Source organism: Oryctolagus cuniculus, chromosome 8 (assembly GCF_051225735.1).
Source record: "Oryctolagus cuniculus isolate XC-2025 breed Fujian yellow rabbit chromosome 8, ASM5122573v1, whole genome shotgun sequence".
Classification (NCBI taxonomy): Eukaryota; Metazoa; Chordata; class Mammalia; order Lagomorpha; family Leporidae; genus Oryctolagus; species Oryctolagus cuniculus.
In genome coordinates this window covers 142,471,190-142,493,050 of record NC_142874.1, presented here as the reverse complement: position 1 = coordinate 142,493,050, position 21,861 = coordinate 142,471,190, and the positions used below count along the sequence as shown (strand labels likewise).

At 44.4% G+C, this 21,861-nt stretch overlaps 1 protein-coding gene across 1 annotated transcript; it reads right to left on the bottom strand.

The window, feature by feature from the left end:
* Positions 1–15,779: 15,779 nt before the first annotated feature.
* Positions 15,780–18,772, bottom strand: LOC100009136 (corticostatin-6). Its single transcript, NM_001082300.1, has 3 exons — positions 18,709–18,772; positions 16,576–16,760; positions 15,780–16,009 (listed from the first exon to the last, which is right to left on the bottom strand). Exons 2-3 carry the CDS (start codon positions 16,745–16,747, stop codon positions 15,894–15,896), a joined length of 288 nt encoding a protein of 95 aa, NP_001075769.1. The 5' UTR covers positions 16,748–16,760; positions 18,709–18,772; the 3' UTR covers positions 15,780–15,893.
* Between the last annotated feature and the right edge of the window lie 3,089 nt (positions 18,773–21,861).

The following is a 21,861-nucleotide window of genomic DNA, read 5'->3' as shown; positions in this document are numbered from 1 at the left end:
GATACCATTGATTAACTTCACTATCTCATGAGAAGAGTTCTAAGAAAACCCAAGAAATAGCAGAGACAAGACGATGTGGACAATACTTTGACTCATCCTTTGAATTCTTGGGTCAAGTTCTTTGTGAAGCCTTAACTTTCATAGATGTGGGAGGCAAATGTGCTGCCTCAGTGGGACAGTTTCTGAAATTTGAATTCAAGATCCAAACTACTAGGTAAGGTAAACATCTGAAATGCCAAACTCATGGACCGTGACAACAAGACACTGCACTGTTTGAGGGGAGGATGTTGAGAACAGATTACAGATGTTCTGGTGTGGCCTGGCCTCAGACTGCACAGGAGATTGTGATGGTCAGCCAGGGTGAGAACCACCTGCTGCTGCTGCTTAGCAGGGAGGAGGCAGAGTGAGGTGAGAAGGCTGCGAGGACAGTGGTTGAGCTTATGGAAAAGGATGGAGGACGTTAGTGGGGGGTTGGTCAATGTGATTAGGCAACCTGTTTTCTGATTTGCATTCACTGAAACTAGATTCTTAACAGTAGATATACAGTGCATGCACATCCCAGTGAAGAGGTTTGCATCACGCGTGAGGCTGAGTAGGTTCCCTGGTTGTAGGAGCCTCTCCTCACACATCTTCTCACCATCTCTGTGCTTGAGGTTTGTATCTGTAATTGTAATTTGTATTGTAATTTGTATTGTAATTGTATCTGTAATTGTAGCAGCGACAAGCAATGTGATGATTCCTTCCTGCATGGAGAGTAGACAAAACGTTCCTGCTCTCATATGCCCCCTTCCCTTTATCTGATAGACACCTGTGTACTGACCTACACTTACCTCTCTGTGACCCTTTATCTCTTGCAACATGGCTCCCTCACATCTGATGGTGTTAATACTGACTCCGTCTTACTTCTGCCCTTAGAGAATTCTTTTGCCCAAGAGTCTGCTCTATCCCTTCTATTAATCTATCCATGTTTTCTTTTCCATTTTTCTTAAATTTTGGATTAACATGAGAAGTTTTATATTTTATTATGTATAGCACAATATTTCCACAATTAAATACAGTGTACACCAATCATGAGAAGCTACTACCCCATCCATGTTTTGACTATATCTACCCACCTTTTCTTGTAGAACACCAGGAGCAATTACCTTCACCCAGCTATATTTTAGTATCCATTACCAATCTCAATCCAACTGCTACCATTCTCGGCCTCCACAAATCACTACTTTATATTCATATCATATACATGTATATATACACTTACCATTACAACAGAAACCACGCATATCTTTCTGGATCTGCCTGATTTCACATAACAATGATCTCCATCCTATAGGTTTTGTTGAAATTATAAGGATTTCATTATTTTTTAAAATTTATAAGTAATATTGTTATGTCTCATTAGAAAATTCAACACTTTTGTAACAAAAATGTATTCTTATATCACTATGTGGAGTTGAAAAAATGAATTCATTGGCTGAAACTTAAGTTCTTGATCATCTATTATGTTAGTGACATAAACAGTACATACATATAAAGTTGAATAAAACGTGGGCATATAATCTAGCAGGGGGACAGTATTCACATAAAGCAAGGAGTTCCAATGCTCTAATGGAGATGGCTTTAAATTCTATACAGAAAGCTGAAGAAGAGAGGAGAGGTGACCACCACAAGGAGCATGGTGCAATTTAAAGTAGGGAGATCAGGGCATACCTTATGGTAAAAGTAAATTGTCTCAGAGGTCTTGGAGCTGGACCTGCCGGACTCAGAGTTCAATGCATATGTTGTGAAACGGAGTCAGTATGCTTCAATGGTCATCTCAGGAACACTACAGAGTAGAAAGAAAACACCACTCAAACAGGGAGTCCTTTGAAGTCACAGGAACCCAGACAGCTCCATGACTTTCACACATACCATTCAGGTATGGGCAGGGACAGTTGTTTTGTCAGAACCACTGGGTTGCCTTGACCACTGTGAGGTCTGCGCTGTGGATTCCAGCCATGATGTGTCTCCCATCCCATGAGGTGGGTGTCTTTATGGCATTTTGTTAAAAAAGTCAGATTTTAGATTCTGGAATTTGGATCTGTGAGAATTTCAACTCAGACACAAATGAAGCAGTGAGGAAGAGCAGGAAGCTTGCTTGAAGGACTTTATTTGGGATGAGGAATGGAATTGAAGACATGGTACAGGAATAACGTGAGTTCCCTTGTACAAATCATGGCAAAATGAGGTCTTGTTAATCCCTGAGAGTGAAGATGAGCAGTACCAGCAGAACCTGAAGGGGACATCAGCAGCTTTACAGGCTGAAAGTCCTGTTCTCCTAAAGGACAATATCCTATACTGCAATGACAGGTGAGACCATCAGTGACCATCAGGGACAGAGAAAGCATCTGGTATTGAGTTCTAGGGTCAGTGGAGAGTGAGGAGGAGTATCCTGGAAAGGTCATCCTCAGCACTGGGCATATTTGTCATGGGCTACCCTGCAGTCAGAGCACTCACAGCCCCACACAGGAGGGTAAGCATTGGACACATGCAGGCTGGCAGACTTGCTCTCACCATGCCCTTTAGCAGGTGCTCCTGCCCCAGCTCACACACACATTCACACACACACTCACACACATCTAAACTCAACCTAAGTCCCATGCCCGTTTCTAAGGGCTCTCCTACCAGACAAGGTTAAACAAGCTCCCTGTAACTAATTACATGTTTTATTATGGAAGAAATTTGTCGGTAGCTATCTGTAATCAAAACAGTGATTTAGAGAATCCCTAGTGATCAGCCTTTCTCCCTTAGCTCTCCTTGGTTCTCATTATTCAATTTACAGAAGAGAAAGCAAGGCCTTGAGAGGTAATTCAAGTCACCAAAGAGAGGCAGACAGTCCCTGACCCAATGTCTGATCCTGTCTCAGTCCTTCCTCCCTAGAAACTGTAGCTCTGGCCTGGTGAAACCTCTCACCTGAGAATCTGAGAGCAGAGATTACAGACCTGCAAAGAAGCTGTTCACTCTCTGCCCTGCTACCCTGGTCAGAGGCCATGTTAGCCAGGAGAATGGCAGTGAGGAGGGCAAGGAGAACAGGAGAATGGCTGGGAGTCCCCTGGAGGCTGCGGGAACAGGAGCTAGAGTGTGTGAGCAGCAGGGGTCATCCTGCATTTGTGGGTCTGTTAGGGTAGGCTCAGGGACAGAGGCTGCAGCTGAGCAGGTGTGCGTGGGTAGGGAGGGTGAGTACTGGTGTTTCATACAAGGTCACTACTGTTCTTCTGTTTTCACTACTTCCTTTATAACATGAGTGTTTGTGTGAATGAAGGGTCTGTGCTTACTTCCAGTTGATAATCGTGAAGTGGATACGTCTGTATTTTCCTTACAGCTGGAACACATACTTTCTCATGTTCAAAAAATAAGTGAAAGTGTGCTCACTGAGTAAGCTCAGGAACAGCTTTTTTATTTTGGCAGAGGGCCCTGCCACTCTCTGGAGGTTAGGTCCTAGGGTAGACGTAGGCCTCTGTGGAGACGAAAGCTAATTCTGTGCAGGGCTGAGGGCGTTACCTTTCTGATGGAGGGTGAGAGGGTCCCTGTTGGGATGAGTCTGGGGTGGACAATGACTTTATCATCTATAATGGAGATGAGCTCAGTGGGCACTAGGAAAACGATTGGTCTAAGGCTATGAGATTGCTTACTTTTCTTGATTTGTTGAACTATGAGTGACAATTTAATATCTTCCTGTGTATATAAAGTGTACAATGTAATGATGCTTATCTCATACTTTTTCTAAAAGCTACTCCAACACTTGAAGGCATCAAACTGTTAGGAGAAAACAAAGTGAGCCCTGCCATGAGCACTGTCATCCCAGTGACTGTGAGTGCACTCACAGCTGTGCCCTTAGACACAGCAGCAGAGGCTTGACAGTGTGGGAATCAAATCAGCTCCAGGAGTCAACCCAGCCGGTCACAAGTGAAGAAGCAAAGAGCGTCACAACATGGGAAGTGGGGAGGACCAGTTTCACAGTTGGTATGATATCTTTAATGCTCACTTTCTTTTTTTATTAAATATTTTATATATTTATTTCACAGGTAGAGTTACAGACAGTGAGAACTGAATTTTGATGTAAAATAGAGAAAGTCTTCCTTTGTTTGTTCGCTCCCCAAATGGCAACAATGGTTGGAGCTACACTGATCTGAAGCCATGAGCCAGGTGCCTCTTCCTGGTCTCCCTTGTGGCTATAGGGGCCGAAGCACCTGGGCCATCCTCCACTGATTTCCCAGGCCACAGCAGAGAGCTGGACTGGAAGAGCTGCAACCACGACTAGAACCGGCACCCATATAGGATGCTGGCGCTGCAGGTGGAGGATTAACTTATTATGCTTCGGCGCCTGCCCCCGTGCTCACTTTCTAGTAAAATTTAAAAGTATATTTAAAAATCGGAATTTAAAACTAATATAAAAGAAGAAATAGGGCAGCATTAACTTCCCACAAGGACAAACGTATGTTAGATTTAATAGATTGCATATTCAAACTACTCATGACATGCATGCAAGGTCATGTTAAAAGAATGAAAGGAAATCACTGCTGAAGACCTAAGGGATCTCTGATGACACTATCTCCTTAAGTGCAGAACATCAAATAAACAGAAATTATGGAAAAATGTGAAGATATTGAACTGAAAAATACGGGTGAATGAAAGAATTTACTGTAGGACATCAGTAGAATGGGAGAACTGGTAGGGGAAAGAATGAGAAACCTGAGGATACAGGTATGGATTTATGTAAACAAAGAATAAGGGAAGAAAAAGAATAAAGCCCAGAGAAAATGGGGGGGGGGTACCACAAAGCACACTGGCTGTGTGTAATAGAGTCCAGAGGACCGGGGACCACAGAGCACTCACAGATGGACACACAGAGAACTTGATGTAAAGCCAGGCCAGGGTGGGCCCGAAAAGGACATTTAGAGCAGATCAGGTGGCTTCTGGGGGAGCCTGGCCGTGGGGCTGCCCAGAGGCTTCCAAGGCAGGACAAGTGTGAGAGCCTCCCTGTGATGCTGAGTAACCAGGAGGAGGGAGAGCTCAGGGGGAGGCCTGGAAGGACAGGAATGAGATTAGACACCTGGAGCTCTGGACTGGGTATTCAGACAGGGGAAATTGCAGGTATGGAGGGTGCAGGGTGTGGCTATGGTGTAGGAGCTGGGGCAAAGGGAAGGGACAACACTGTCCCCAAGAAAACCGAGGAGCATTGTGGGGTGAGGGGAGCCATGTGAAGGTCAGTTCCTTTTCCATGATCTGTAAGTTTTTAAAATGAGTCATGGGATATTGATGGCAGTGCGGGGAAAAAACCTGGAAGCCTAGAAAGAGAAAAATGACTGTTTTTAAAAATCCCCTCCTTTCTGGTTCTGGTAGTCAGCAGAGTTTGAACATCAAAAAAGCCAGGGGCTACTATTGTGAAAGCATTGCACCAGACTCTTTTTGGAAAGAGTAGGGAAGACTTCTTCAGGACTGTTGCCATGGGGTCAAGATTTGCAACAGGAAGAGGAGTTGAACTGAATTTTAAGCAAACAGCAGGAGAGTTTCTAAGCTCTGGATCAGTTGGTGGGAAGTTCTCCAGGGGGGTTAGTGGGGAGGTTGACAAAGGTGATTACACCATCTGCGTTCCTTACTTTGCACTAACTGCAGTGGGATTCTAACTGCCCCCAGAAACAGGTGTGTTATGTCCTCGGGCAATTACATCTTCAAGGGATAGCTCTTTATGGCTTATTCTTCATCTCCCTGTCTTAGCACATGAGCAGCTGATTTAAAGCATAACGTGTCTTGTTAGGTGTTCACCTGATGCATCGTGTCTGTGTGGCTCCCACTGATAAGATTTATGCCATATGTGAGGCTGAGAAGGTGCCCAGGTTGGTAGAGACTCTCTCGCATCTTCCCACCATGTCCATCATGGGGTTTGCACAAGTCATTGCCAGTCTGGGCTGTAGCAGCCACAGGCTAATGTGATGCACCCTGTGTCCTTTTCCATACACAGTAGACAGAGGTGTCTCATTCCCATTTGTCCCTTTCTGTTTATCTGGTAAATGAATCTGACTATATCTGCTTAAATTGGTTTTACTCTGTGTCTTTCCACATCACTTCCTGTAATTAGCACCTGACACTGGATTTCTCTTTCCTGTATTCCACTGTCTGCCTAAAATTCTGCCCCGAATCTTATTTTAATCTATTGAAGTTTTCAGTATCTAGTGTTTTAGCTTCAGATCTCCATGAACTGTTCTTGCTACTCCAAGACATAATGTTCCCCACCTACTTTCTAATTCCTAATGCTTCTTGAAGTTAGATTTTAAAAATTATCTTGTATATATCAGTTTGCATTCATTTAAATCAATTGTTTTTATTGCTACACTGTCATATTCTCTGGATAAACAGAGTTTCTGAACTCCACAATTCATATTTAGTCTATGAGGTGGAACAATAATGATGTGTTTTCCTGTTCTATGAGAACCTGCTTGCCTTGGGCAGCTGTCTAGGCCCTGGATACAATGATCAACAAAATCTGAACCTTACATTCTATAGAAGGGAAAGAAATGTCACAGCAAGTATACAAATAATATGTACTGAGTGGGATATAATTTGATTTTCTATAGTGAGAAAGAAAGCAAGAATGGGGAATAGCGAACACCATGGAGGAAGCAGTTGTAACTTAAAATATAGACATCTGGACAGTTGTCTAACAAGGGAAAATTTCAGTTGAGACCTGGCGCTGTGGGAGCAGTGGGGCTCTAGGTTTAGTGCAGACACTTGCAGATGGAGTTGGACTATATTGGTGGACATTTCAGGAATATGACAGAGAGCTGTAAAATCACCAAAAGTCAAGTCCTTTGCAGTTACAGGAACTATATAGCTCACTGAGTTTCATATCCTGAGTCCCCAGCTATGACCTTGTTGTATACACGGGAGAGGAACCAGGACAGTATCTTTGTCAGACTCACAGCTCCCTGAACTCCCAGGGATCTGGGCTGTGAATTCTCAGCCTTGGAGGGTCTCAGAGTCGTGCCTGGACCCCTATGCTTGCCCCCTCAGACACCTGTACCCTCAGTCTGGGACTATGACTCAGCTCAAGGTCAGAAAGGAGTGGACATGGAGGAGACCTGTTCCTTTCCCTGGGAACCTTGGCATTGGTTGTTGATTCTGGTGGTCCCACCAGTGTCTGTGCAGATCAGACTGTTTTAGTCAAGGTGGTGAACACCCCTAGTAGAAACACTGTCCTTTTCTCTGCACACTGTAGCCTCTCCTTTACTCTCAGAGGAGGTGTGCCAATCTACCAGTGACCAACTCAGTAAGAGTAGCCATGGAAATAACTGACACATTCTTTTTCCAGACAAGTGTAGTGGCATCACAGACTGGGACTACTTGACCCAGAATGCATTTAAGGAGTCTGAAGCTCTTGCTGCACTCCTCACCAGGACTTTGTGGCTATGTTGCACTGACACAGGGGAGAGTGACCAAGAATCAGTGGGTATGCAGGAGAGGGAAGGAGAGGCCATGCAGGAAGCAGACTCACATCCCAACCAACAGGTGTCAGACTGGCCCTGGGGGTCACTGTGTTTGTCAGTGAGCATGACCTATAGTAAGATAAGAGGGAGCAAAATAATGACTTTAAGAATAAAAGCAACATTCAGACACAAATTGACAAATAAATCCCTTTTCACGACTTGTTTGGACATAGGAGAATGTAATAGATAAGTGGAACTTAAGGAACAATTCTTGGAAGAATTGGCATGGAGGGGAAAAGAATAATTTCTTGGTGAATCTTGTAAGAAAAAATAACCATATTAGGCAGACATAAAAAAGAATGACAATTACAAGTTAATGGGTAGACTAGTGATCATTAAGTGAAGTAAGCTCAACCCAGCAAGACAAACACTGCATGTTTTCTCTCATATGTGGGTTTGAAATACATATATTTTATATGAACTTAAAATACTCAAGAGCAGGGTCTGGGAAGGGAGTAAGCTGAGCTGATATTAGCTAATGGGAACCACACTGCAAGTGAGTGACAATAATGTGTTCTGGTGGTCCACAGTGCAGGAAGGGAGCCTTAGTAACTTACTGAATGGTGCACTAAAAGTGAAAAGCTGAATTGTTGCATGGGTATATTTAAACATGTTTTTGAAAAGACTTATTTATTATTTGAAAGCCACAGTTACACATAGAGTGAGTGAGTGAGAGAGAGAGAGAGAGAGAGAGAGAGAGGGATCTTCCATCCATTGATTTATTCCCAAATGGTCACAAGTGCCAGGGCTGTGACAGGATGAGACAAGGAGCCAAGACACCATCTGGTCTCTGATGTCAGTGGCAGGGGCTCAAGTACTCAGGTCATCTTTCACTGCTTTCCCAGGCACACTAGAAGAGAGCTGGATCTGAAGCCAAGCAGCTAGGACTTGACCCAGTATTCTCATGGGATATGACTTCCTAGGCTGTGGCTTAACTCACTGTGCCATAACACTAGTCCTTTGTGTCATCCCAAAGTTGAAAAATTCTAAGTAAAAGCATGGTAAATCAGGGATAGTCTGGAGTAGAACTGTCCAATGTGTTGTATTGAATTTAATAATCGAGGAATTCCAGTCCATATGTTTTAACATTTGCAAGGAATGAGTACACATGTATCAGACTGCTGCTTAGCTGTCTCAATAGCTGCTATCGTTCATAAGTTGTGCTGCCTGAAAGTGGTGGGCTTTGATCTGGTCTCCTGCACCTGTGGCACTACCCTGATCAGTTTGCTTAGTGGCCTCTTGCAGGAGTAAGTCAATACCACTGTGAACTCAAAGCCACATTAACTGCTGTAATGGTTTTCCTTCAACACTGAGGCTTGGCCACATCCTACACAAAGGTCAAGACCAGGACATCATTGTAACATTTCTGAGTAGCATCTGGTGTTCAGCAGAACACAGGATTCCCTTCAATCCTGACCATTAGGCCTCCAGCCACTTTGTGGCAGACCCACTGTATATTGAATGGGAACCCCTGCCTTTGGGAGACAACTTGCACCCTGTTGGTTCCTGTTGCTAAGGCTCATTTGTGTTCACACTTTGGATACATTATTGGACCTCCACCACGATCCAGCTACTGTTGGCCCCAGAGGCCATCTCCCAGGCCATGCCCCTATTCCTAGCATGTTTGAAGATCTGTGTGGAGCCCCTCCCCACTGTTCATTATGCCTCCTGGAGCCTATGGTCTAAACATGATCCATGAAGCCACCTATGGCTTCCAGACACATGGACTGCAGGTGGCCAGGCTCACTATCCCCAAAGAAAAGCAGGTGTTCCCTCTACATAAGCCCTCATTGACACCACTCATAGGGTATGCTCCTGGGCCATCATGCAGCCAGCTGACATTCCTGAGCTGGGCCACAGACTTCAGAGGCAGAGTACACCAGGCTAGGACTGAAAGAGTTTCAATGAAAATGCATTTAACCACAATACAGTTATCATGAAATGTGTTGGGCTCCAAACATATGTGTTTACTCTCACAGTTCCCTGGCCAGGAACACTCAGATTGGCATCTTACCTGTCGTCTGTCAGAGAAGTGAAGGGCAATTTAAGCCCAATTCACTTCGCCTCTTTTTCTTCTGCATTTGTATTTTTCACTCCTGGTAACATTTCTTTCCTGATCAGTTGGTTTGCAAGACTAATGGGCTTTTGACCTTAATGAGGCTTCAGATTTCAGGCCAGTTGTATAAGAAGTGACTTAAGAGGGCAAGCGCTGTGGCACTCTAGGTTAATCCTCCGCCTGCAGACCCAGCATCCCATATGGGCGCTGGGTTCTAGTCCTGGTTGCTCCCCTTCCAGTCCAGCTCTCTGCTGTGGCCTGGGAAGGCAGCGGAGGATAACCCAAGTGCTTGGGTCCCTGCACCTGCATGGGAGACCAGGAGGAGTCACCTGGCTCCAGGCTTTGGATCTGTGTAGCTCTGGCCATTGTGGCCATTTAGGAGTGAATCAACAGAAAGAAGACCTTTCTCTCTGTCTCTCTCTCTCTAATTATACTTGTCAAAAAAATAAATAAAAATCTTTAAAAAAGTAATTTGGAAAACATTATGCTGAGTGAAATAAGCCAATCCCAAAGGGACAAATACCACAACTAACTGAGCACCAAAAAGGAAACCTGTTAAAGTGAAATGAACACTAGGAGAAATGGTGACTTGATCAGCCCTCACCCTGACTGTTGACTAGCAACTTAATATGTTATCCCTCTTAGTAGTTTTTTTTTTTTTTTGTTCTACTTAATACTTTTGGTTGAATACTGTAATCAATACACAATTTTTCTTAAGTGCTGAAACAAAACTGAAAAGTGATCACTGTTAAATATAAGAGTGGGAATAAGAGAGGGAAGAGATGTGCAATTCGGGACATGTTCAAGCTGACTTACTTCAAACGGTAGAGTTAGAAACATACCAGGGGATTCCAATTCAATCCCATCAAGGTGGCATGTACCAATGCCATCTCACTAGTCCCAGTGATCAATTTCTGTTCACAATTGATCATAATGATAGGACTAAGAACCAAAGGGATCACATAAACAAGAATAGTGTCTGCAAATACTAGCTGATAGAATCAAAAAGGGAGAGAAGGATCCAACATGGGAAGTGAGATACACAGCAGACCCATAGAATGGCAGATGTCCTGAACAGCACTCTGGCCTCAGAATCAGCCCTTAAGGCATGCAGATCTGGCTGAAAAGCCCAGGAGAGTATTCCAGGCATGGAAAGCCAAGACACTCTGGGGAAAAAAAAAAAACCTAAATGAAAGATCTCTGCGAGAGAGATCCCAGTGGAAAGAACAGCTCATCAAAGAAGGAGGTACCTTTCTCTGAAGGGAGGAGAGAACTTCCACTTTGACCATGGCCTTGTCTAAAAATTATCAGAGTCGGTGAACTCAGGGGGCTTCCATAGCCTTGGCAGCTCTTGACAAGAGCCTAGGGTGATTACTGATGCCATAAACAAGAGTGTCAATTTGTTAAGTCAACAACAGGAGTCACTGTGCACTTACTCCTCATGTAGGATCTTTGTCCTTAGTGTGCTGTACATTGAGATTTAATGCTATAACTAGTACTCAAACAGTATTTTTCACTTTATGTTTCTGTGTGGGAGCAAACTGTTGAAATCTTTACTTAATGTATGCTAAACTGATCTTTTGTTTATAAAGAGAATTGAAAATGAATCTTGATGTGAATGGAAGGGGAGAGGGAGCGGGAAAGGGGAGGGTTGCAGGTGGGAGCGATGTTATGGGGGGCGAAGCCATTGTAATCCATAAGCTGTACTTTGGAAATTTATATTCATTCAGTAAAATTAAAAAAAAAGTGACTTGATGCACATTTTTTCCCCAATGGGAAAAACATAATAGATAATGTTTGGCTGAACAAATAAAGTCTTTCATATAAGTTTGTCCTTGTTAAATAGAGATAACTTCATTCCATGGCATGGAAGGGAGATTTTTATCTGCACTAACAGGTTAATCACTAACTACTTGTACATACTGGGGCATTCATATACTCCATTGTTCAAAGAACTGAAGGAAATCGTCTTTAATGAAATAATAGAAACCATGATGACAATATCTCATTGAATTGATAACATTGAATAACCACATCAAAATCAGGGTTAACATGAAATTAATGATTGGAAAATACAATGGAATGAAAGAAATTGCTGTAAGGAATCAGTAGTATATGGGAAGTGGCAGAGGAAAGAATGAGCAGCTGGAGGATACAGAGATGGGTATTATGCAATCCAAAGAACGAGGGAAAATGAAAATTAAAAGTACAATGAAGCCCCAAAAAAAGTCAGGCACCACAAAGCACACTAGCAAAGGTGTAATGGTGTCCAGAGAACAGGGGAGCAATAACCACCCATAGAAGGACACACAGAGAACTTGATGTAAAGCCAGGGCAGGGTTGCATAGAAAAGGACATTTAGAGCAGACGGGAGGGCTTCTGGTGATCCTGGCCTGGGAACTTCCCAGGGTCTTCTAAGGCAGGGACACGTGTGAGAGCCTCCTTGTGATGCTGAGTATCCAGGAAAGAGGCCTGGAAGGAGAGGAGTGACGTTTGGGACCAGGAACTCTGGACTGGGTACTCAGAAGGGGGTAAATTACAGATGGTGGAAAGGGTTAGGGTGAGAATCTGGGGTGGGAGCTGGAGCAAAGAGAAAGAGGGCAACTGTCCCCAGGAATGTCGAAGTCCTGAGAGTTTTATAAGTTGAGCTGCAGCCATGTGAGGATTTTTCCAAGATCTGAAAGGTTTTTTTTTTATTTTAAAATTTTTTATTGGCCCTGGGTTTTCATTGCAAAGAGGGAAAAAAAAACAAAAAAAACCAGAAGCCCAGAAAGACAAAAAGAACTGTTTTTAAAAACCCCTTCATTCTAGTCTGGTTGTCAGCAGATTCTGAACAACAATGCCTGGTCTGCTATTGTCATACATTACACCAAAGACCAGGGAAGACTTCTTCAGGACTGTTGCCATGGAAGACAAGATATTGCAACAGGAAGAGGAGTTGAACTGAACTCTTTTGAAGCAAACCACAAAGGGGTTTAAATCCTGAACAGATCTATGGGAAGTTCCCCAGGAGGTTAGTGGACAGGTTGGTAAAGGTGATTGCACCATCTGTGTTCCCTAATTTGCAGTAACTGAAGTGAGACTCCTAACTGCTCACAGAGACAGAGGTGCTATGTCCTTGAGCAACTGAGTCTTCACTGGATGTGTCCTTGTGGCTTGTTCTTCATTTCCCTCTCTTAGCACATGAGCAGCTGATCTAAGCTAAAACTTGTCTTATAGGGTGTTCAGTAGATACACAGTGTGTGTGCATCCAACTAATGAGATTTAAGTCTTATGTGAGGCTGAGCATGTGCCTTATTACTGAAGCTTTGGTCACATCTTTCAACCATGTCTGCTCTCTGGTTTGCACCTGTCATTCCCCAGCCTGGATTGTAGCAGCCGCAAGCAAATGTGATGTCTCTGTGCTCCTTCACCAACACACAGTAGACAGAAATGTCTCATGCCCCATTTTTCGCTTTATCTGACAGATGATTCTGACCACATCTGCTTAAATTGATTTTACCCTTGTGTCTTGCAACATCACTTCCTGACACTGTATTTCTCTTTCATTCCATTCTCTCTGCCTAAAATTCTTCTCTACCTCCTTTTTTTTAAAAAAAAAAAGATTTATTTATTTACTTGAGAGACAGAGTTACAGACAGAGAGGGGGAAAGAGAGCAGGAGAGAAAGATAGATAGATAGAGAGAGAGAGAGAGAGAGAGAGAGAGAGGTCTTCCACTGGTTTACTCCCCAAATGGCTGCAAGTGGCCAGAGCTGAGCTGATCCAAAGCCAGGAGCCAGGAGTTTCTTCCAGGTCTCCCATGCAAGCACTTGGGTCATCTTTTACTGGTTTCCCAGGCCTAGCAGAGAGCTGGATCAGAAGAGGAGCATCTGGGACTCAAACTGGTGCCCATTTGGGATGCTGGCACCGCAGGCAGAGGCTTAGCACACTATGCCACAATGTCAGCCCCTCTCTCTTCTTTTAATTAGTTGACATTTTCAACACTTGTTGTGTTTAAGTTTCAGATCTCCATGAAACTGTTCCTGACACCAACAAGCTGTAACATTCTCTGCCCTATTTTCTATTCCCAATTCTTTAATGATTTAAATCATTTTGAAAGATTCCCTGTCACAATATCTGGATAAATGGACTGATTGAACTCTAAGTTTCAGATTCATCCTGTGAAGACAGCAAAAATAATGTATTTTTAAACATTTATTTGAAAGAGTTACAGAGAGAGAGAAAGAAAGTGAAAGAGAGAGAGAGATCGAGAGAGAGAGATCGAGAGAAAGAGAGAGAGATCTTCTGTCTGCTGGTTCACTTCCCAGATGGCCACAGTAGCCAGGGTTGAGCCAGACCAAAGGCAGGAACAGGAGCAAGGAGCTTCATTCTGGTCTTGCATGTGGGTGGCAGGGGCACAAACACTTGTGTCATCTTCCATTGCTGTTCCTCGCCCATCAGCAGGGAGTTGGATGGGAAGTGGAGCAGCTGGGACTCCAAGTGGTGCCCATATGGGCTTCTGGCATTTCAGGCAGTGGCCTTGCCTGCTATGCCACAATGCCTGGTCCAATAATATATTTTTATTTCATGTGAACACCTACTTGTCTCAGGCACTTATCTAGGCCCTGGGGTACAAAGACCACCAAAGGTGAATCTTACTTTTCTAGTGAAGGGAGACAAAAGTCTATTATGTACAGATTGTGAGATAATTTGGTTTTCTATAAAGAAACAAGAAAGAAAAGTACAGGGTTAGGTCACCATGGTGAAGATGTTGCAATTTAAAAAGAGGGAGATCTGGACAGTTCTCAAACAAGGTCAAGTTTTAGCTGAGACCTGGAGCTGTGGGAGCCAGTTGCCTCTGTGTTCAGTGCATATGCTCCATGATGGAGTTGGTCTGTTCCAGTGGACATATCAAGTACACAACAGCTAGTAGTTTAAAAGCACAAACAACTTTAAGTATTTTGCAGTTACAGGAACTGAGAGACCTATGACTTTGCTGTGTACACAGGAGAGGAACTGGGACCACATCTTCATCAGACCCACAGACTCACTCTGAAATCCCTGGGATTTAGGCTGTGAATCCCTGGCCATGGAGTGTCTCAGCGGGGTGCCTTGTCCCCCCCCCCCCCGAGCTGGCCTCCTCAGACACACCCTCAGTCTGGGTCTGTGATCTACATCAGAGTCAGATGGAGTGGACATGGGGGAGACCTGGTCCCTTCTCTGGAGGCCTCAGCATGTGTTTCTGGTGCTGGTGGTCACACCAGTGTCTGTGCCCATCAGATTATGTTAGTCAAGAATGGTGAATGATCCACCAGAAGTACTGTGCCTTTCTCTGCACAACATAGCCCCTCATTCACCCTCAGAGCTGCTGGGACAGTCTACCACAGTAAGAGAGGCATGGAAGGAACAGACATTTTCCTTTTCCAGACACTTACTGTAGAATGACAGGCAAGAATGGCTTGGTCCAGAATAGATGTAAGGAGTCTGGTGCTCTCCCCGGACTCCTCACCAGGTCTTTGTGGTTATGTTGCACTGACATATGGGATTGTCCAAGAGTCAGCAGGTAAATGGGGGAGGGAACAGTTACAAGACTCTGAGGCAGACAGAGTTGCCCAAAAGCAGGAGTTATCCAGGATCAGCAGGTTACCCTCACAAGACGTGAGATAACTAATGAGCTAAGGATCACCTGGAGTTCAGTGTGCACAGGTGCCTGTCACCTGAAGGGTAGTGGGCAGATGAGGGAGGGGAATTCCCTGTCTACTCTGTGTGCATTATCAGCTTAAAGTGAAGAGCTACACGAAATGTGCTGTGATGATTTCTGGGAAAAGAGAAGAACTTCAAAATCAACAAATGGACCTGAAGGACAATGGCAGCCCTCACCTTCCCCCATCATGAACCTCTTCTCTAGCTGTATCCTTTGCCTCTAAGCCTTCTTCTAACAGCCTTATGAACACAGGCTGATGCTTGACTTCCTATATACTCTCACCTGTTCTCTTGCTTATCTGAATGAAGCCAGAGGGAAGAGGCAATACAGATCAGTAGACAGATCAGAACGAGCTTGGAGCTTTCTGATCACTCTCAGCCTGGAGCCTGAGTTCAACACAGTTCAGCCTAGAATCTGCAGCCAAATTTTATTCAAAATGCTTCATTTTGGGACTTGCACTTCCATGAGCCAGGACAAAGATATACATGAGCATGAAAGGAGCACCAGCACAGAATGTTGACTACAAGCTCTTTATTTAGGATGGGAAAGGAAAAGATGAGGCAAAGGGTATAGCATCTTCCCTCGAGGTCTCCACGCAAATAAGGAACTCTTTTTCTTTGTTTTTGATGCTCAGCGCCGGCAGCAGAGTGTGTGGCGGACTCCATTGATTGTGCAGGACCCAGAGGCACGTTCCCCAGACCCACAAAGGAATCCTCTGCAAGTACAGAACACGCCTGCCTTTGCACCTGTGGACATAGAGCATTAGGCATTGAGCATGGGGTCCTACAGGGTAGCAAAGGGCAACCTGCGGAAGCTTTCTTTCTGTTTAGTGTGTTCATTAGGTTGGCTACAGAGTAGCAATTAGCATGGACAGTCCCTCCAATAAGAAAATTACACACAGCAAGTGCTGATCACTCAGAGCCTGAGACCCATTCTCAGTGTCTTCACTTCTATGTGCTTTGCTCTCATCACACAAGCATCTCAGCACAGCCTTGCTCCTCTCTCTAGTTTCTAAACCTTCTCTTATAGAGGGTTTAATTCTCTTTACAACGAATTCTACACATTTAGATACAGAAACAAAATACTGTGAATCTGTCTGTCCATGTGTTAAACCTGCAGAATAACACACACATCTCTCACATTCAATAGTCTCTGCAGAAAGTGTCAGATTCATTTGGACTTCCAGTGTTCTATTTACAGTGGAGAAAATCTGGGGTCTGGGAGGTTACGTAACATCATCTACTTGCTTGCCCAGACTCCTGGAGTCTCCTCCCCTGGAGTCTCTACAGCTCTGCTATGCTGCATCTCTCACCCAAAACTTCAAGAGGGGAGGTTTCATCCTGTTTAATGTAGACGGCCACGTCCAGATCCTGTGCCCGGGGCTGTTGCTGGTCCACACCGTCATCAGCCATCCCTGAGTGGAGCTCAGCCTGGGCCTGCAGGGTCACCAGGAGAATGGCAGCAAGCAGAGCGAGGGTCCTCATGGCTGGGAGGCACCTGCAGGAGGGGAGAGCAGGGTGTGGGTGTGGGTGAGGAGTCAGCCTGTGTTCACAGGTCTGTTAGGGGAGCCTTGGAGAGGAAGCCTGCATGAGGGAAGGTGTGCACTGATCTGCAGGGTGAGGGCTGCTGTCCTCTAGGTCCCATGATGCTGCTCTCTTGGCAGCTGCACCATATCACAGGTGTGGTCGCTCACTGCCTTTCTCAGATGAAACTAATAATTAGAAGGGGAACCTGTCATCTATTCCTGTTTCTGTTGTTTGAATATTTACCTTTTCAAATTCAAGATGGAAAAGAAGCAGTGCTTCCATTCATTAAGATGAGGGAACAAATGGTCCTCTTTCTGCAGATGGGCCCTGCTGCTCTGGGGGTCTGAGCTCTCAGCCCAGACTTGCACCCCACTAACCCCAGTGAGAAGAGAGGTGGTCACTGCTGTGTTAGGGCTTGGCCATTGCTGTAAAGGAGGATTTTCAGGTTAAAGGGGTAAGGAGGCTTCTGCTATGAGAGTGTGGAGAAGACAATGACACTATCAGGATATAGGGGAAATAAGCTAAGAGAGTTCTAGGCAAATAAGTAATCTAAGGCTAGAATTTTTTTGTGTGGCTTTATTGTACCAGGCGTGACAAATTAAATTGTGTATATCTATAGTGCCCAACCTTCACTATTTATACAACTTGATTCTTACGTCAACCATATTTTTTTGACAGGTAGAGTGGACAGTGAGAGAGAGAGACAGAGAGAAAGGTCTTCCTTTGCCGTTGGTTCACCCTCCAATGGCCGCCAGGGCTGGCGCGCTGCGGCTGGCGCACCGCGGTGATCCGAAGGCAGGAGCCAGGTGCTTCTCCTGGTGTCCCATGGGGTGCAGGGCCCAAGCACTTGGGCCATCCTCCACTGTACTCCCGGGCCACAGCAGAGGGCTGGCCTGGAAGAGGGGCAACCAGGACAGAATCTGGTTCCCCGACTGGGACTAGAACCCGGTGAGCTGGCGCCGCAAGGTGGAGGATTAGCTTACTGAGCCACGGCACTGGCTTTATGTCAATCATATTTTAAAAATTAAGTTAAACTATATTGAAGACCTGAGACCATAGATCTTCTAGGCAACCAAAGGATATAAACTCTTGATCTGGATTTGGGCAATGATTTCTTGGATATGGCAGCAATGGCTCTGGCAGTGAATTTAAATTAATGAGGGGATTGTGACGATCAACAGAGCAAAGGAAACAATCAGCAAAGTGAGAAGCAAAGTAGGAAACAGGTGGAAATATTTTCAAAACGTACATCTGATTAAGGCTAGCATCTGAAATACAGAAGCAGCTAAAGAAAATTCAATAACAAAAAACATGTGACCTGGTTTTAAGTGGGCCAAAAATGTCAGATATTTCTTACAGTGATTAAAATATCAGTTGGGATGCCAACATCCAACATAAGAGTTCTAGGGTTTCAGATCCACTTCCTGTAAGTATTGGTTCCTGCTACTCAAATCTCTGAAAACCACACATTGTGATTTAAGAGTCTGAAGTCCCTGTCACCCATGTGAGAGACAGAACAAGTTCCCAACTACTTTCTTCAGCCTGACCTAATTCAAGCATTTAATGGTATTTGACAGGTGAAAAGAGGTCTCTCTCTCTCTCTTAAATTAAAAAAAAAAGTATTCTTAATGGACCAAGTATCTGAGTAGACATTCCTAAAAATAAAGCAATACCTTAAAAGGTATTATTGTCTCCAATGGACATGCTGGCAGCACCTGTTGTTTTGACAAATCATTTTGCGTTTCTGTAATTGCTGTCTCCAGCAGTCCCCAGCACTCACCAGAGGCACAGACAGAAGGGCCCAAAAGGGATCCACAAGCATGGGTTCGTCCAGGGCAGACTCACCTTTAGGGGTCAGACTGATGCTGGCCTGCAATGACACAAACACAGAGTGAGAGTAAGAGCATTTCAGTACTTACAGATGCAAAGGCTGTGTGGGATGAGCAGAGAGGCAGGCAGCAGTCCTCTGACCCAGGCCTTCTGGACCAACAGCCACCACACACATGCAGCACAGGACTTCTCCTATTTAAGGATCTCCTGGGGTGAGTTGTCCTAATTTCTCAGGATCACTTCCTGTTGGGCAATTCAGACCACTCTGGGGCAAGGGCAGTTGGGCAGTTTTGTGTGACACTGGGTAAAACAGGGATCTGTTAGGACTCTGCACTTGCTTTGTTCAGCTTTGCCCAGGGCCAGGAAGCAACAACAGTTACTATTCTTTCTCCAGTACTCCTAGCATGGCTGATTCCATGATACCTAGGACATCCCCCAGGCTGAATCTCTAGGAGCAGGAAAGTATTATAGTCTGCCTGAAACCCTGGACCTACCCTTTATAGTATATTCCTTGTTAAGCAGACTAAGATGAAACGCCAATGTACACTCAGAGCACTTGCAATCCAGTTCTCCACCAAGCTCTCTAGGACTTGGGGTCTACTCATGAAAGTGAATCAAATCCACTGTGTAGAGTGGGGGTATTGAAGAACACTTGGATTATGTGCACTATCACTGCATGTGTAGCCACATTTAACCATTGTCCTCATTTTCCTGTTCAGTTAAGTAGCATAAATTTTGGGAAGAAGAATAATGCCTAAAGCCACTATCTGGACAATGTTACCAAGTGTGCTAGCCTGCCAGTCAATGTGATCAGGAGGATGCACACACCATCTGCAGGCACAAAGGATAGTCTCAGGACCAGTCTGAGGTCTTCTTTGAAATGCTGGGTACATTGCCCTATGGAGTGGGAGAAACTGAGTGATAGGTGAAGTGTCTTCTGCCAATCTAAGGAGAGATCAGCTATATCAAGACTTGTAATAGTGGTGACTAAGAGTGGTGCCCATACTACATCTCCGAGCTAGGTTTTCTAGGGGAGCAGGGAGTTTGTGTCATGTGGCAAACTCATTGTCTTCAACATTAGAGGGAGTGGGCACAGTCTCAGCCCAGCATGTGAACAAATTTGGGCTTTTGGGGGGGAATTGAGTTGCAGGTGTCAGTGTGAGTTTCTATGGGTTTAGTAGTTGCTGTAAGGACCCAGTGTGTGTGTGTGTGGTGATACAAGGAGAAATGGTAGTGTGAGCATGTGGGGAAGGCTCTATGGTTGTGGTTTTCTGTGGTAAGCAAAAGAAGTGATGATGAGATCAACTTCTTTGCACACAGCACGTCCTGCAATCCATATATATTTCTGTACTTGCTAGGAGAGAGGGACTTTATGGGGAAACAAGACCACATTTTTGTACAACTTCTTGAGCAGCCTCACAAACTGACTTGTCTTTGTTTCCTTATAATAGTGGAGTTAATTGATTACAAGTAAGACAAATAGCAATCTCAGCCAAGTGCCTTTCTACAGGGTCATCTGTGAGGGGCTTAGCAGAGCTTGAGCTAAGGGAAGCAGCACCACAAGGAGCAGTATGTTGAGCATGCTAGCTACGTCCATCTTCTTGGTGGAAGTAAGTCCATCCTAGGCTAGCTACGTCCATCTTCTTGGTGGAAGTAAGTCCATCCTAGGCTAGCTACGTCCATCTTCTTGGTGGAAGTAAGGGAGGAAGCTCAGCTGACTCTGTGGCCAAAGTCAGATTCGTTGATGCCTCCAGTTCTTGGGAAGCCACTGTTTCCTTCAACGACTTCTTGGGTTGTGGTGCTGTGGTCTGAGATGTTGTCATCTATTCCAACATTCTTTGTGCCATGGATAGGGTGTCAACTTCTCAGAGGGCCACCCATGAAGTGAAGTGACCTCTATAACTCTGGCTCTCTAATAAATAATATATAGCTTTACAAAAAAGAAGAGGAGTAAACTGTATTTCTCTATGAGAATGTCAAATATTTGACTATGTTTTAAACTGCTGAAACTAGTTTATTTTCTTTTCATTTATTTAAGAAATGCCGAAAACTACCAATATAAAATTAAATGTGGGAAGATGGAAAAATGGGAGTAGCCTGTAGGCTCCCTGGCTTTCCATGTTGGCTCCTTAGGGCCATGTGTCCCTATGTAATAGAATTGGCTCCAGGAACATCCAAGTTTGAAGTCAGGACAATATGTCTACAGGATGGGACAGTAGCAGTACACTCCGAAAAAAGCTTCAGAGTGAACTCTCACTGCCTCACCTGCTCCCCACGTGGAGCCCCCATCCTTGCCTCCATCCCAAGGTGCCCACTAGGGTCTCTCCCCAAGCCTTCTACACCTTGTCAGACCATACACTCAGGTCATGCTTAATGCCCAGACAACCACATCTGCTAGGGCCACTGGAGATAATAACATATGGGACATATCTGTGTTTCTTCTAGAATTGTAATTTCTCATCCCTACACAGGCTCACACACACACAGCTTCCCTGGAATATGAATTCCTAAATGATGGGGTCAGGTGTCTTTCTGAATGTCGAGATTCACTTATATATTCTTTGTGAATTCAACTATACACGTATGAAAAATCAGCTTCAGTTACATCATTTTGGTAATGAAATTTATAATATGGACACAAACCTATTTTATAATAAAATGTTCAACATCTCCATTAATTTATTGAATACATTACTGAAAGTGAAAACCAGAGTTTTTGAATGGGTGCTTTTCTGTGCCATCTTAAAGTTGAAAAATCCTAAGTCAAAGCACGGTAAGTCAGTGACTATCTGTGATTGACTTGTCCACTGTATTCCTTTAAATTCCATAATGGAAGAGTTCTAGTCCATTAGCTTTAACTTTTGCATGAAATGAATGCACATTTATCACTTTGCCATGGCCTAACACAATATCTTGGTTTCATCCATAAGTTGTGCTACCTGAATTCATGTGATTTAATCTGGACTTCTTTTTTATGTGCCTTTGTCCCAGTCACACATTTCTTAGGAGCCACTTGGAGAAATAAGTCAATGCTACTTGGGAAACTGTGATGTCAAATACCATTGAGCACTGTAGTGATTTTCTTCCAAGACTATGGCTAGGCCACACCCCTACACAAAGTTCAGGGCTAAGCCACCCTCATAATGTTCCTGAGTAGCACCTGAACCTCAGCAGACCATCCCTTGCAGGTATCAAACCTTCAAATCTTGACCATCAGGCCTCCAGCCACTTTGCAGCAAGCC

Bases quoted from the DNA above. Each gene is read 5' to 3' on its own strand.
- LOC100009136 (NM_001082300.1), bottom strand. From the start codon at position 16,747: ATGAGGACCCTCGCTCTGCTTGCTGCCATTCTCCTGGTGACCCTGCAG. The intron at 16,010-16,575 runs GTGAGAGATGCA...CTATGTCCACAG, and splicing joins CTCCCCTCTTGAAGTTTTGG to GTGCAAAGGCAGGCGTGTTC.